At 33.6% G+C, this 12,731-nt stretch overlaps 1 protein-coding gene across 1 annotated transcript in view; it reads right to left on the reverse strand.

Annotated features, from left to right (window-relative positions):
* Window positions 1–12,731, reverse strand: part of LOC118197062 (prostatic acid phosphatase-like) — a 72,320-nt gene that overhangs the window by 35,667 nt on the left and 23,922 nt on the right. Inside the window, exons 3-4 of the mRNA XM_085811332.1 lie at window positions 11,911–12,063; window positions 4,737–4,832 (exon numbers count right to left, since the gene is read on the reverse strand). Of these exons, the coding sequence (XP_085667458.1) occupies window positions 4,737–4,832; window positions 11,911–12,063 (249 nt within the window). The remainder of the gene's footprint in view (window positions 1–4,736; window positions 4,833–11,910; window positions 12,064–12,731) is intronic.

Genomic DNA, 12,731 nt, shown 5'->3' on the forward strand with positions numbered 1-12,731 from the left:
GGATTGCTATACGTATTCATGCCCATATTTGAAGATATTCCTATGAAATATTATAAACACTTAAAAATGTTTATATTCCTTATGTAATAAATAGTGTACGGCAGGAGTCGACAACCTTTTTTATTTGCGGGTCAAACTCAACCAAAATGTGTATTAGAAAGATTTCCGGTCAGTAGTATTTCATTTTAGAACTGTATTTCTTGGTGAATAATAAGACAGATTTTATTGAGAAAATGATTACAATATGCTTTAAAAAATAAATTTAAAATTATAATTATTATAAAAACAAATTTAAATGAAAAATTTTATTTTTCTCTTCGATATCAATGGCTTCCCTTATGGTAAACTTCTGACATCAATTAAGTCAGTTCAGTCATCAATTAAGTCAGTTCTGGCTTATAGTTAGTCATCTTAAATTCAAGCATCAGAATTTTCAGTAGTTAAGGTGCTCTTGTTCTTACTTAAAATAAATTTCATGTGTGAAAATATTTGCTCGCATTTATACGTTGAACCGAATGCGAGCAAAATGGAAAGCCAGTTTTTTAGAATTATGCATTATGGACTGGTGCTGCCAAAGTTACCGATTTCGCTTTAAAATTATGTTACAAATTTTATTTTTTAAAAATAAAAGTGCATGTTCGCTACTGCAACTTTGTAAGCAAATAAAAAATGTTATTAGCCCAAATGGACGTTAGACCAGAAGGGCTATTAGTGTCGAAACGGCATTTTGCGTTGAAACTCTACAAACGGCTACTTTTCAAATTGTTGCCATTATATTTAAAGAAACTAAATAATGAAGAATCTTCATGAATGTATGTATGTTTCTCGCACTGTGATAAAACAACGATGCCTAGAGTCATCTAGGTGTTGTTGTCATCAGTTATTTTCCATTTTATTATATATTCTTCAAGTGCTCGCTTCATATTTATGTTTTAAAATTTATTTTTATATATAAATCTTTATTTTCGAAATTCAAGTGAGTCACTTGAAATTATGAAATGGATCACTCAGTGAGTGACCCGCAGGTCAGAATACCAAGGCCTACTGTCCGAGGACACTGCTTCTCAACTTAAATAATAATATTCCTCTATATAGTGATATAGCCTACGCATCTACGCTAGTACTTTTCGTCCTCTTATCAACGTAAAGCACAAAATTCCTGACATGCATCAATATTCTGAATATAGCGCGTCTGTAACATAGCATTGAGCTTTACTGCAGCAACAACGCATGCAGTAGTAGCCTGGAATATGCATCAAACTTTACATAGCTCAAGCATAATTCTTCTATTCATAAATTAATGAAAATTTATACAAACATTCCTACTTACGACATTCTAAAGACGACACATCTTATTCCTTTCATGACCCATTTCAATAATAACTACGTTTAAGATGTATTAAAATTGTCATATGTGTATATGTATAATTAAAGCAGTAATTATTTTAACTATTCATCAATGCGTCATATTGCTTGTTAATGTATTAGCATTATATAATGATATATACATACATTTCTCAAAACTCCTTGTCCTGCCTTTATTTTCGCAACCGTTGGTCATAGATATATACTTCATACAAAAATATTTCAAATGACGCAAAGATTCAAGTTTATACGTTTTTAAATTTAACGACATCATTTTTGTAAAAATTAATGAAATTTAACTTTTTTACACTTTTCCTGTCTTTACAATATATTTAGAAAAACTGCATAGTTTTTTTAACAATAAAACAAGAAATTTTGACTCCCATTCAACAGAAATTGACCAAGATATTTGATATTAAATTCGGAGGTCACATTCAGTGGCCGTACACAAATTGAAGGGCGAAATGTTTGCATTTCTATATAACTAAACATAAGATATTGTTTAGAAAAAAGATTTCTGACGTTGAGAGATTATGTGACGAACATTTCTATGCAGATTATTATGAAAAATATTGATCGATATAATTTTTTAAAAAACGAGATCTTATTCCTAAAATCTAAAGAAGATTCGTTTCCAGAAACAGTAGTCAACTAGTAATATTATTCGCGTTAAATGAAAATGAAAAATATTTGTACTTTGATAACCTGTACTTGGTTATATTACGTGCACTTGTTTTCATTAAATTGGAATCATGACCTAGTGACCGTAAAAAGATTATCAATTTTTTACGGTTCGATTTCAAACGTCATGAGCATATTAATAGCACATTTTTAGATTCTGAAAACTTAAAAATTAGTTTTGCGGAAATATTTTCAGCATGTCAAATGTAACAAAGTTAAGACACCATTAAATCTCTGAAGAATATCATTAAATATGATTTAAGGGGGACAAAAATTTGCCTTGAACTATTCTAACTTATTTATTAACCGATCCCTTAATGCAAATTCAAAATGATATCAAATATCGCAAAGGAATGGGAAACAGTTACGAAACAATCATGAAAAGAACAGTTAAGATAAATTTTCAATCACAAATCTTCAGATAACTTTTTCATGACCATCTGATATATTATTAAACAATGTGAAATTCAGTTATTCATTAAACAATGTGAACCTGTATCAAGCTTCAAGAATATCATACTGAAAAAGAAAATATTGGAATATTTTTTATTTCTTTTAGAAGCATATCAAGCCAAAACGTTTGCATCTACCTACATCTGTATGTCAAACCCTCCCATACGAACCTTGTAACATCACTATAACCACATTGTGTAATGAATAATTTATCTCTCTGTGCAATATTTTCTACATTAATTACCACAATTTATTAATACATGACATTTGTATGTAACAACTTACGTCGAGAAAATCCTATGAGTATCATGTAAACATGTACATGTAAAACGTATACTTCTTCACAAAAGTCAGTACCTTCAACACATCATACAATACAACAAATATGTACAATGAATTCTTGGAAAACATAATATATTTTGAGAACAGATATAATTTTACTCTATTCATTGCACTATTAGACACATTTGCTGACAGGTGACTTTCTTCTTCTTTCTTCTTCTCTCAATCTTTTATTTAAAGGCTCTCTTTTATTTAAAATTACTTTTAACAAGGGCCTATTGTTTATTTATTTTTTGTCCCATGTGTTCTACCATGTCTGGTCTTTCAAATTCACATAAAAAAGTACAAGATTATCTTTCTTATTTTTAAAAGTACGTGCTGTGTATATTCCTTTCCTTCATACCTAAGCTTGATTTTTCGCCCTGTGGGGGAAAGATTTACCAGCTGCGGAACAAGACATCTGTTTACTTTGACTGTCTCTCTGTCAGCACACTAGTTAAAACCATAGAGCTGTAATGTAAACAACGCACATCATCTACACGGCACGAACTTGTAATATAAAACATCTTCCTATGAAAAGATGAATTTTAGAATTTCTCTGAATTTTGGTAGCATTTTTCATGTTTTAAATTTCTTCTATGCCTCATCAAATTAGTTGGTGCTGATAAAAAGAACATGTATTTTCTTGCATGCAGTGTCGTAAAAGACTGAAAAGACAGATAATGAAAACAAACATGTTGCTAAACCTAATCTATATATATAAAGAAGAAAGTCTGTGTGTTTCTCCTCTAATTTTAAACTCAGTCACTACTATAGCTATCGTCGCCAAACTTTCTACGATTCTTTTCTTGGTCCTGGAAAAGGTCAACGTCCACTTTTCTCCAAAAAAAGTAGCTAAAACCAGAGATATTAATTAAAAACTTGGAAAAACGATCCTCTTCGCCCTCATTTTTCTCATTGGCAACAGTCTCCCTAGCTGGAGGTGAAAATCTGCTTTATTTCGAAAGTACTTCCCAAATAATAAATAAAAAATTTCTAAGTTTTACGATGAAATAAAAATAGCATTGCCAAACATTAAATACATTCCTCACGATTCCAAAAATTCGTGGAAAGCCATTTCGACTACGTACGACTTTAATCAGCCGAGATATTAATTAAAAACTCCAAAAACATTAATTTTTGCACACATTTTTCCGACTGGCAACAGTCTCGCGAGTCGGAGATAAAAGTAAGTGTTACAAAATCTATATATATAATAAAGAATGTTTGTTTGTGAGTTTGTTTGTTCGCTTTATTCATTTTTGATCAATTATGATCAATTTTTGCCACATTGAATAGACTAATATTGGATGGAACCTGAGCTTTTACGACCATTTCATTAGAAAGACGAAAATCATTAAAAACTGAGCGCCATTGTTGCTGATATAATGAGAGAAAGAATAAGCTTATTTTTCAATTGATGATATTTTTTATGTGGATTCCATATCGCATCAGAGTGAAAAATGTATGACTATGAATCGTAGTTTTTGTATCGTTATTAGAAAAGGATTATAGCAGTATCGTTTTCTCTGTTGTTCGATGCATTACTCTCAATCAAATTTAACTGCCATCGGGTACTTCCGCTTGTTAACAAATAGTTTATAAATGAATAAATCAATAAATGCCAATTACGTTTTAATGCGCATGTATATTAGTGTATTTTTTTTAGCTTTTATTTCCGAGAATCAAGCATCTGGTAACTCAAATAGCATTTTGAAATTCTGGAAGATCGCCAAATATCTGATAAATATCATTATAATTAACATATTATTATTTTCTTATTTACAGCAATATGGCAGCTAATTTTTTTTTAACTCGAGATTTGCTCTCATTAGAAAAATAATTTGAGGAAGTTGTCAGACCATTTTCATTAATAACCCTACCAGGGATAAGTCATTCAAAAAAATTTTTCCTACCTTATGAGATTCTAAGAACGCTTTACCTTCTTCCAATTCTAATATTTCTGCCGCTGCTTTTCTTGCTGCAGAACATTCCATATCTGTTCCTAAATACTAAGATGGGAAGTATTGATTAGAATATATATATAATAGTTGTTATTTTAATACATTATTTATCACTTAAACCAGAAAAGTCAACGTAAAAAATTTAGTACAAAAAGGAGGTTTTCAATTGCTTTTGATTTTAAAAGCCTTTTTGGCGAGAAAGAAATCGTCGATTTTAATCAGAAAAGTACTTAAAGGGCTGTAGAGTTGCGCGCCTCCACCTTGCACGCAACCAAGAGGTGACTGTTGAAACTGGAAAAATAGACAGAGTCTTGCTAAGGGTTTAAGTCCCTTTTTATTCAACTTAAGAAGTTACAATTGCGTGCCCTTGACGCTCACAAACTACGCCGACCCGGCGGTAAAATAAAAATAAGACTCTGAAAAAGAAATAATAACAAGACTCTAACTATGAGGCTCTCTAAAAGTAACTAACCTCACCGCGTTTTACAATACCGCTGCTACTTCAGCAAACTTTGAATATCACGTTGAACGATTAACAATTCTCCAAGGCAAGCACACAGGCCGAAACGCGGGGTTCTTCAATTTCTGGCTAACTACCTCCGCGCTCGTGAAGTAAGAACAGCACACTTCGAACTCGTTTCCTTTCTATTTAACTCAGAATACTTCCGCTGATAATATGAATCCTTGCGCATTCTACTAAAATTTACATACTCTGGCATTGGCAGTTCCAGGGGAAAGTAAGGCTTGACAGGAAAGATAGTTTAAACTTAAAATAAATGTTAGTTAAAATAAATATAAACCCTACATTTGCCGCTGCCAGAATTTGGAAAACTTGGAAGCAGGTCTTACAAACGACCTGTTTTAAGTTTCTATAATTCTGAACTAACTCTCAAGAGCCTCGTTTACACAAAAACAAAATCTTATGTAACAAATTGTATACTAAATTTCTGTCGATACTTATAAATCTCTCTTCTTACAGCAACTTTTCCTGGACTTCATCAATAAATCTTGTTCTTTTCCTTCCAGCATCTGGAAGGAATGAGTATCAGTATCTTTCTAAATACATTATAATTTACACTTTCTTGACACTAAATAAATTTTTGTTTTTAAATGATTCGTTTTCCTTAGTTACTGCTTACTTCACATTCATTCAATTTTTCAAGCATTAATTTAACTTTACCCTGGCTCTCCACCATGTGTGGTGTCAAACGGGAATATTCGTGTTTTAGTCTTACAACACTTCCCCTAACAACCAAGATTTGTTAGAATTCAACGACCAAATAGACACACCTTACTCGACATTCTACAACTCGATGAGCTACTTTAACATTCTTAGAAATTCAAGTGTAAGTGGAGAACCCTACAAAACACATTTATTCTAACTTCCCCCTCATTCATCTTTAGACATGCAGGCTTTCGCTCTAAAGCATGATTTTATCTACAGTTTAATAGTTAAATTTTGAATTCATTGCTTTTCAGCATTTTACTTTTAGCATCTAAAATTTTATGCTTCTAGACTAAATTCTACTTTTACATAACATTCAAGTATTTACGTACATTTACAAAATTTTAATACATATGATTTTTATAATTTACCATAAAATGAATAAGAGGAAATAAATTTTTACTTTACTCATTCTTCGCCAAGTTGGCGGCACTGAAACTAAAATTCTTATTAATACAAGAATACGAAGTTATTTTTATCTTCGGCCAAATTTTGGCTTTAACATAACAGAATTAGTCTTTCGACCAACAGAAAATGCTTGTTCTTAGCTTTTATACTTAAAGAAAATAATACTTTTGCCTTAGCTAAATAAAGTAAAACAAAACTAAGTCTCAACCGAGACATATTGACTTTCGTCAAAACATAGAACTTCGTACTTATGCATAACATTTCGGAACAAAAGAAAAAAAAATTATAGAAGATTTTAACTTATCTTTGAGTTTTCGATGATTGAAACTCCGTCATTCTTTTCTGGCAGAATTGTTCCCATGTTATAGGTTTCATGGACGTCAATCTTCTCCTTACTGACCTCCGAGTGTCGTCCACATTAGTTTTTCTTTTGCGTCCTCTGCATGCTGGCCTCTTGGCGGAGTAATCGTCAGGTTGTTGTCGTATTCGTTTTTCCATTGGACGGCTGGTCTTGACGTCCTCTGGTCTGGAGTCTTTCTTGAATTTCTTCTGTTGTTCCTGGTATTTTCGTTCCTCCTGCTGCCTTTTCAGTTTCCGGAACGGCGGCCTTGCTTGCACCTGACTCTCTGGCCCTGGGAGCGTTCTCCTTGATGTATAATTTCTACTGCGATACGTTGTAGGTGGTGTTTTCCTCTTTACCAAGGTTTCTTTACGCGGTGGATCTGCATTCTTGTTTTTCTTAAATGCTGGAGTTTGAAAGTTTTCATTTTTTCTTTTGGTACCGTCGTCTGGGTTGTAGAAGGGCTAGGTCTCTCTTCAGTTCTCTGCTTCTTGGGTGGTGGAACAGTTGTTATTTCTGGACCTTCTACTTCTTTTAGACTTGAGTCCTGAGAGAAACTTTTAAGGATTTCAAAATCATTTGGATTATAGTATTTTTTCACCTGGTCGGAACTTGCTTTACAGATCTCCCCTCTCTCGTTCTTAAGGTACAATACGACTCCTTTGATTTCCTGAATTACATAGGGGCCTTCAAATTTTGGAGCTAACTTTGCAGTAAAATTGTCTGGGGCACTTGATAAAGAAAATTTCCGCTTCAATACTTTATCCCCAAATTTAAAATCTGCTTCACGGCGTTTTCTATCATAATATGCTTTTTGCTTATTTCTTGCCGTATCCGAGCTTTTAAGCGCCTGATCCATAAGTTTTTGCACATCTTTCTGTTTAAACGCTTGCTCTCTTTGTTGCACAAAGAATAATTTATCTAAAGGCGTAATTAACTTTCTGCCTAAAAATAATTCTGCTGGGGTTTTTCCCGTAGTATCGTGATTTGCCGTTCTTAAAGCATAAGCTAACTCATTTATGTAGCCATCCCAGCGCTTGTGATGTGTGGTAACGTAACTGCGAATTATTTTTACTATGTTTTTATTCACTCTTTCTGCTATGTTTGCCTGTGGTCTATACGGAACCATTTTGATATGGCGTATGCCAAGTCTAGTGCATATGTTTTCAAATATTTGACTAATGAATTGTTTTCCGTTATCGCTAATGACTTTTATCAGTGCACCGTATTTTAAAATGTATCTGTGTAAGAATGCATCTGCGACTGTTTTGGCTGACGCGCGTTTAAGTGGAACAATTTCTGTCCATTTTGATAAATGATCTACTATTATTAAAGAAAACGATTTTTATTTAACTCGCTGTGGGGGAAGGGACCAAGAAGATCTATGCCTAAAATTTCATTCGGAAATGTAGCGCGAATGCTATTTAAGTACCCTGCTGGGCTGTAGTTAATATCATTTATTAACTGACATTGATTGCAGGACCTGACATACGCAGTTACTATTTTGTATAATTGCGGGAAATATACCGCCTCGCGTACCCTTTTTAAAGTCTTTCTGACCCCTATATGACCCGCTGTTTTCGCGTCGTGGAATTCCTTCAAAATGCTTAATCGAAGCGAGGCTGGGGTGACTGGTTTGTACTCGAGATTTTCGTTTGTTGTTTTCGTATAAAATAATAAATTATCTATTATTTCATAGTTTTCTGCTCTATTTCTTATCGCATCGATATCTGTGTGCTCAAAGCTTTCGGGGTCTTTCAAATATGCATAGATATTTCCAAATTCAGGATCAGCTTTCAGTTCAGTGATAATCGTATCTCTAGAATCCCGAGTAAAGTCTACCTACAGCCGGATGATCCGAAAAGACTGTTACTGGCGCTTTGCCGAAATAAACTCGAAATTTGTGTACAGCCATTAATACGGCTAATATTTCTCTTTCTGTAGCTGTATAATTCCTTTGTGTCTGATTCAACGTTTCACTAAAAAATGCCAGAAGATGGCTATTTTGCATAAGAACCGCACCCATCGCATAGTCTGACGCATCTGCTGCAATTTCCAGGTTTTCCTCCCCCTCCGGGAATTTCAAGACAGGGGCATCGATGAGCGCTTCTTTTAATTTTTCGAAAGCGGTATTTGCTTCCGCTGTCCACGTAAATTTACTTCTCTTTCTTTTGATTACTAAGAGTGGTTCAACAATATTAGCGAAATCTTTTATGAAAGACCGATAGTAAGAACATAACCCAAGGAAAGAAGAAAGTTTCTTGGCGGTGTTGGGCGGTGGAAAATTCTTGATTGCTTTTATTTTTGAATCTTGCGTTTCTATACCCTTTTGCGAAATTTTATAACCGAGATATTTAAGTTCTTTAGTTGCGAACTTGCATTTTGAGGCGTTAATTGTAAGACCGGCCTCTTTTAATAATTTAAAAAATTTCTAGATCTTTAATGTGTTGTTCCAACGTACTACTCGTTATAATTATATCATCTAGATAGATTAAAGTCGATTTTCCTAGGACAGGCTTTAGAACAATGTCCATAGCTCTCTGGAATGTTGATGGGGGCCCCACACAACCCAAAGAGAATGCGTAAAAATGCACAAGTGCCCGATTTTGTTATAAACGCGGTTTTATGTATGTCTTCGGGTCTCATAGCTATTTGATAGTAGCCAGACATTAAGTCCAAAGTAGACATGTGTCATGTAGATTTGATCTTTCTAATGATTTCCTCTATAACCGGCAAAGGGTAAACTGGGAATTTAGTAATACTATTTAGTTTTCTGTAATGGATAGCAAACCTCCAAGCCCTTTTATCCGAAGGAGGAAACTCGTTCTTTTTCCTACATAGTACGACTGGACTCGCGTACTCACTATTTATGGGCGTTATTATTTTATTCTTTAACATCTCCTGAATATGTTCTTCGATGATTACGTCTTTTTGTTTGTCATAACGATAAGGTTTAGTCCTACAAGATTTTTCGGCATTTAATTGGCATAGTTATAAAATGCTTAACTGGCAACAATTACTAAGCCATTTAACAACCAGACTCGAAGAAAAGGAATATTAAATATATCTTTTAAATCCCTTGGGGAGATGATTTAAATTAAAATCTCTAGTTATATTAAAGATATTTTCATTTGCTAAAAATCTTCTTCGTCAAATGGTTCTTTAAGCAGTTCTAGTGAAAAGGAAGTTAAAAGAATGATTAAAAGATCAACAATGATTAACAGTGAATAATTTATACATTTTTGTTTTCCTGACGTAAGAATCGCATTTTTAATAAAAAGTTTAAGTTCTCTTGGTTTGATCATTGCATATTAAATCATTCCAGTAAGAAATGATGTGGATTCCCCATAATTTGAAAAACTGATCTAGAGTTTTTAAAGAACTGAATAACTAATTTTACAAACAGATGGTAAAATAACTTTGAAAGTGAATTTACGAAATCTTGACCTATATATTCGAACAAGTTTTTGACCAATAGAAGGAAAATTTGGATGACAACAAGTTTGCCGTTATTTTTAACGGTAGAATGTTCTATAGAATGATAAGGACGTAGGACATTATAGGAAACACAGAGGAAAAAAAAACATTTGCTGATAATAAAATCTGTCAAATAATTGATGCCCAAACAAGAAACGCCTGTGGAGAACAAATATAAAATGTAGAAAAACACATAAAAGTAAACAGAGGCGACATTTCTTCCTGAGCACAGCGGAATGACAATATTCTACATGAATGATGAAAGCAAACAGTTAAATAAGTCTAATAATGAACTCTAATGCTTAATGAAGAAACTAAAAGAATAAATTCAGTTATTTATTCTGATTTTGGTCAAGTTTTGCCAAAATTAATAACAGATTTTTAATCAATCTTATCTACTGGAAACTTTCAAATTACCTACGGTCTGACAAGATAATTTTTCTAAACAGAATTCTTTAATTTACAGATTTCAGTCATAAGAGTTATTACGAAACAAGAAACGCAAATTTTCAAATACTGTTTGGAGCTATATAGTACTCCTTAAAACTTGAGAAATATATGACATATTTACAAATAAAATCATACAGGTCTTAAATTGTTCTTCTTAATCCTTAAATGGTTAAATCTGAATCCTTAAATCCTTAAATGGTTCTTAGAACGTTATATCTTTTGATAAGTATAATCTGATTAACACGAATGTAGTATCATTTTTCATATAGCCTTACTTTTTTACCTTTGTAGACGATCATACTTTAGCTGAATGTACAGGGTGTCCCATAAATGTTGCCATAAACTTCTGGGGGAGGTAGAGCAAGTCATAAGGATTAAGAATTGCATAGGAACCCATTGCCCGGAAATGTCAGGGTTAAGTGGTACTGGAGGTACAAGATGGGAAAGGAAACAAGAGAGTGATTAATTTGAAACATTTATTGGACATGAATACAAATGGGGTACTACAGCTTGAATGATACAACAGATGCCCTAAGTTAGCCCCATTAGACGCCAAAGATTCCGGGCACCGACGGACCATTGATTGCCAGACATGTTCAAACAAACCGGGAGTCTCTTTGATTGTAGAAGCTGCGCAGGCGAATCTTGCCACGAGATTCATTTCAGACACAACAGGATCGTGATACACGACACTTTTGATGGTGTCCCACAAAAAGAAATAAAGGCTCAATAAATCCGTTCGGCGTGAGGGCCAGAGAATCGGTCCACCACGCCCAAACCGTCGATACGGAAATGATCTCTTCAAATCGCTACAAGCATCCAGTCCAAAATGAGCAGGCGCTCCATCATATTGGAAACACATGTTCACAAGCTCTCCGCTCGTATAGCGTTCCATGCTTTTCGTATGGGGTCTACCACTCGAATGAGACAATCCTCACTTTCCACTAGCACTCTCCTGTACAACAACACCTGGCGACTACAATGCCGTTTTTAGGTAGGGGTTCCTATGTAATTCTTAATTCTTAGGATGTGCTCTACCTCCCCCAGAAGTTTGTCGCAACATTTAAAGGACACCCTGTATATATAATATCACTTAAAGTTAGTGCTGTATATCCAGCTAAAAATTCGTATGAACTTGATGTTAAATACATGTAGTAACATAAAATGAACGCTTTGCAACAAAAATCCTTTGAGCAATACTTATTGAAATCAAAAGATCAGCTTACTTTATCAGTTCCTACAGCCCTGTACTTTACTGGTATTGGCTGCCATGGAAAATTTGGTAAGAATTCCCAGTTTTGATTAGGAAGATATAACGAAGCCACGTGACAGAGAGCGCTGAGCATACAGCGATTCTTTTCGCTGCTTAACACTTCCACCTAGGAAAAGAGGAAAAAAAGTAGTCTTCAAAAATATACTTAAAACTGTATCATTAAAAAAAAAAAAAAAAAAAAAGAAGAAGAAGAAGAAGAAGATACTTATAATGTATTCCTCCCGCCTTCTTAACGAGCCTTCGTGGTGTAGTGATCAGCACACTCAGCTCGTAATAGAGAGGTCCGCGGTTCGATTCCCGGTGAAGCCGTTGCTAATTTTCCAATCTCTCTTGCTTCAAAAAAAAAATACCTAATGTCTCTACACACTTTAAAAGACTAATTTCAATTAATGTTCTAACTACTGCATTAAAAGATAAGATTTTAAGGGACCGATAATTTCGCATTGGAAGTGAAGCTCAGCAATTTTTATCACAAATAATGGTATGAAAAATGTTAGTGTGATTTTTGACATAAGAGTTTCAAACTTTACTAATTTATTTAAAATTTTAAGCTTTCTCTCGAGCGAAACTGTATGTTCAGAATATCTTTTTGAAAAATTTATATTTGGCTTTAATATTAACTTTATATCTACACCTTAATATTAAATTCACAAAAGACTGGTTTTGCCGACATATTTGAAGTTCAACTATAACTTAGATTCAAGGTAGATTTAAATGTAGATAGATATTTAGATTCTGAAGTAGGAAAATGACGATATTAATTACTTAAAGTAA

Source organism: Stegodyphus dumicola, chromosome 2 (genome assembly GCF_044657685.1).
Source record: "Stegodyphus dumicola isolate Sdum_Otavi_A_Nest chromosome 2, ASM4465768v1".
NCBI classification, from domain to species: Eukaryota; Metazoa; Arthropoda; class Arachnida; order Araneae; family Eresidae; genus Stegodyphus; species Stegodyphus dumicola.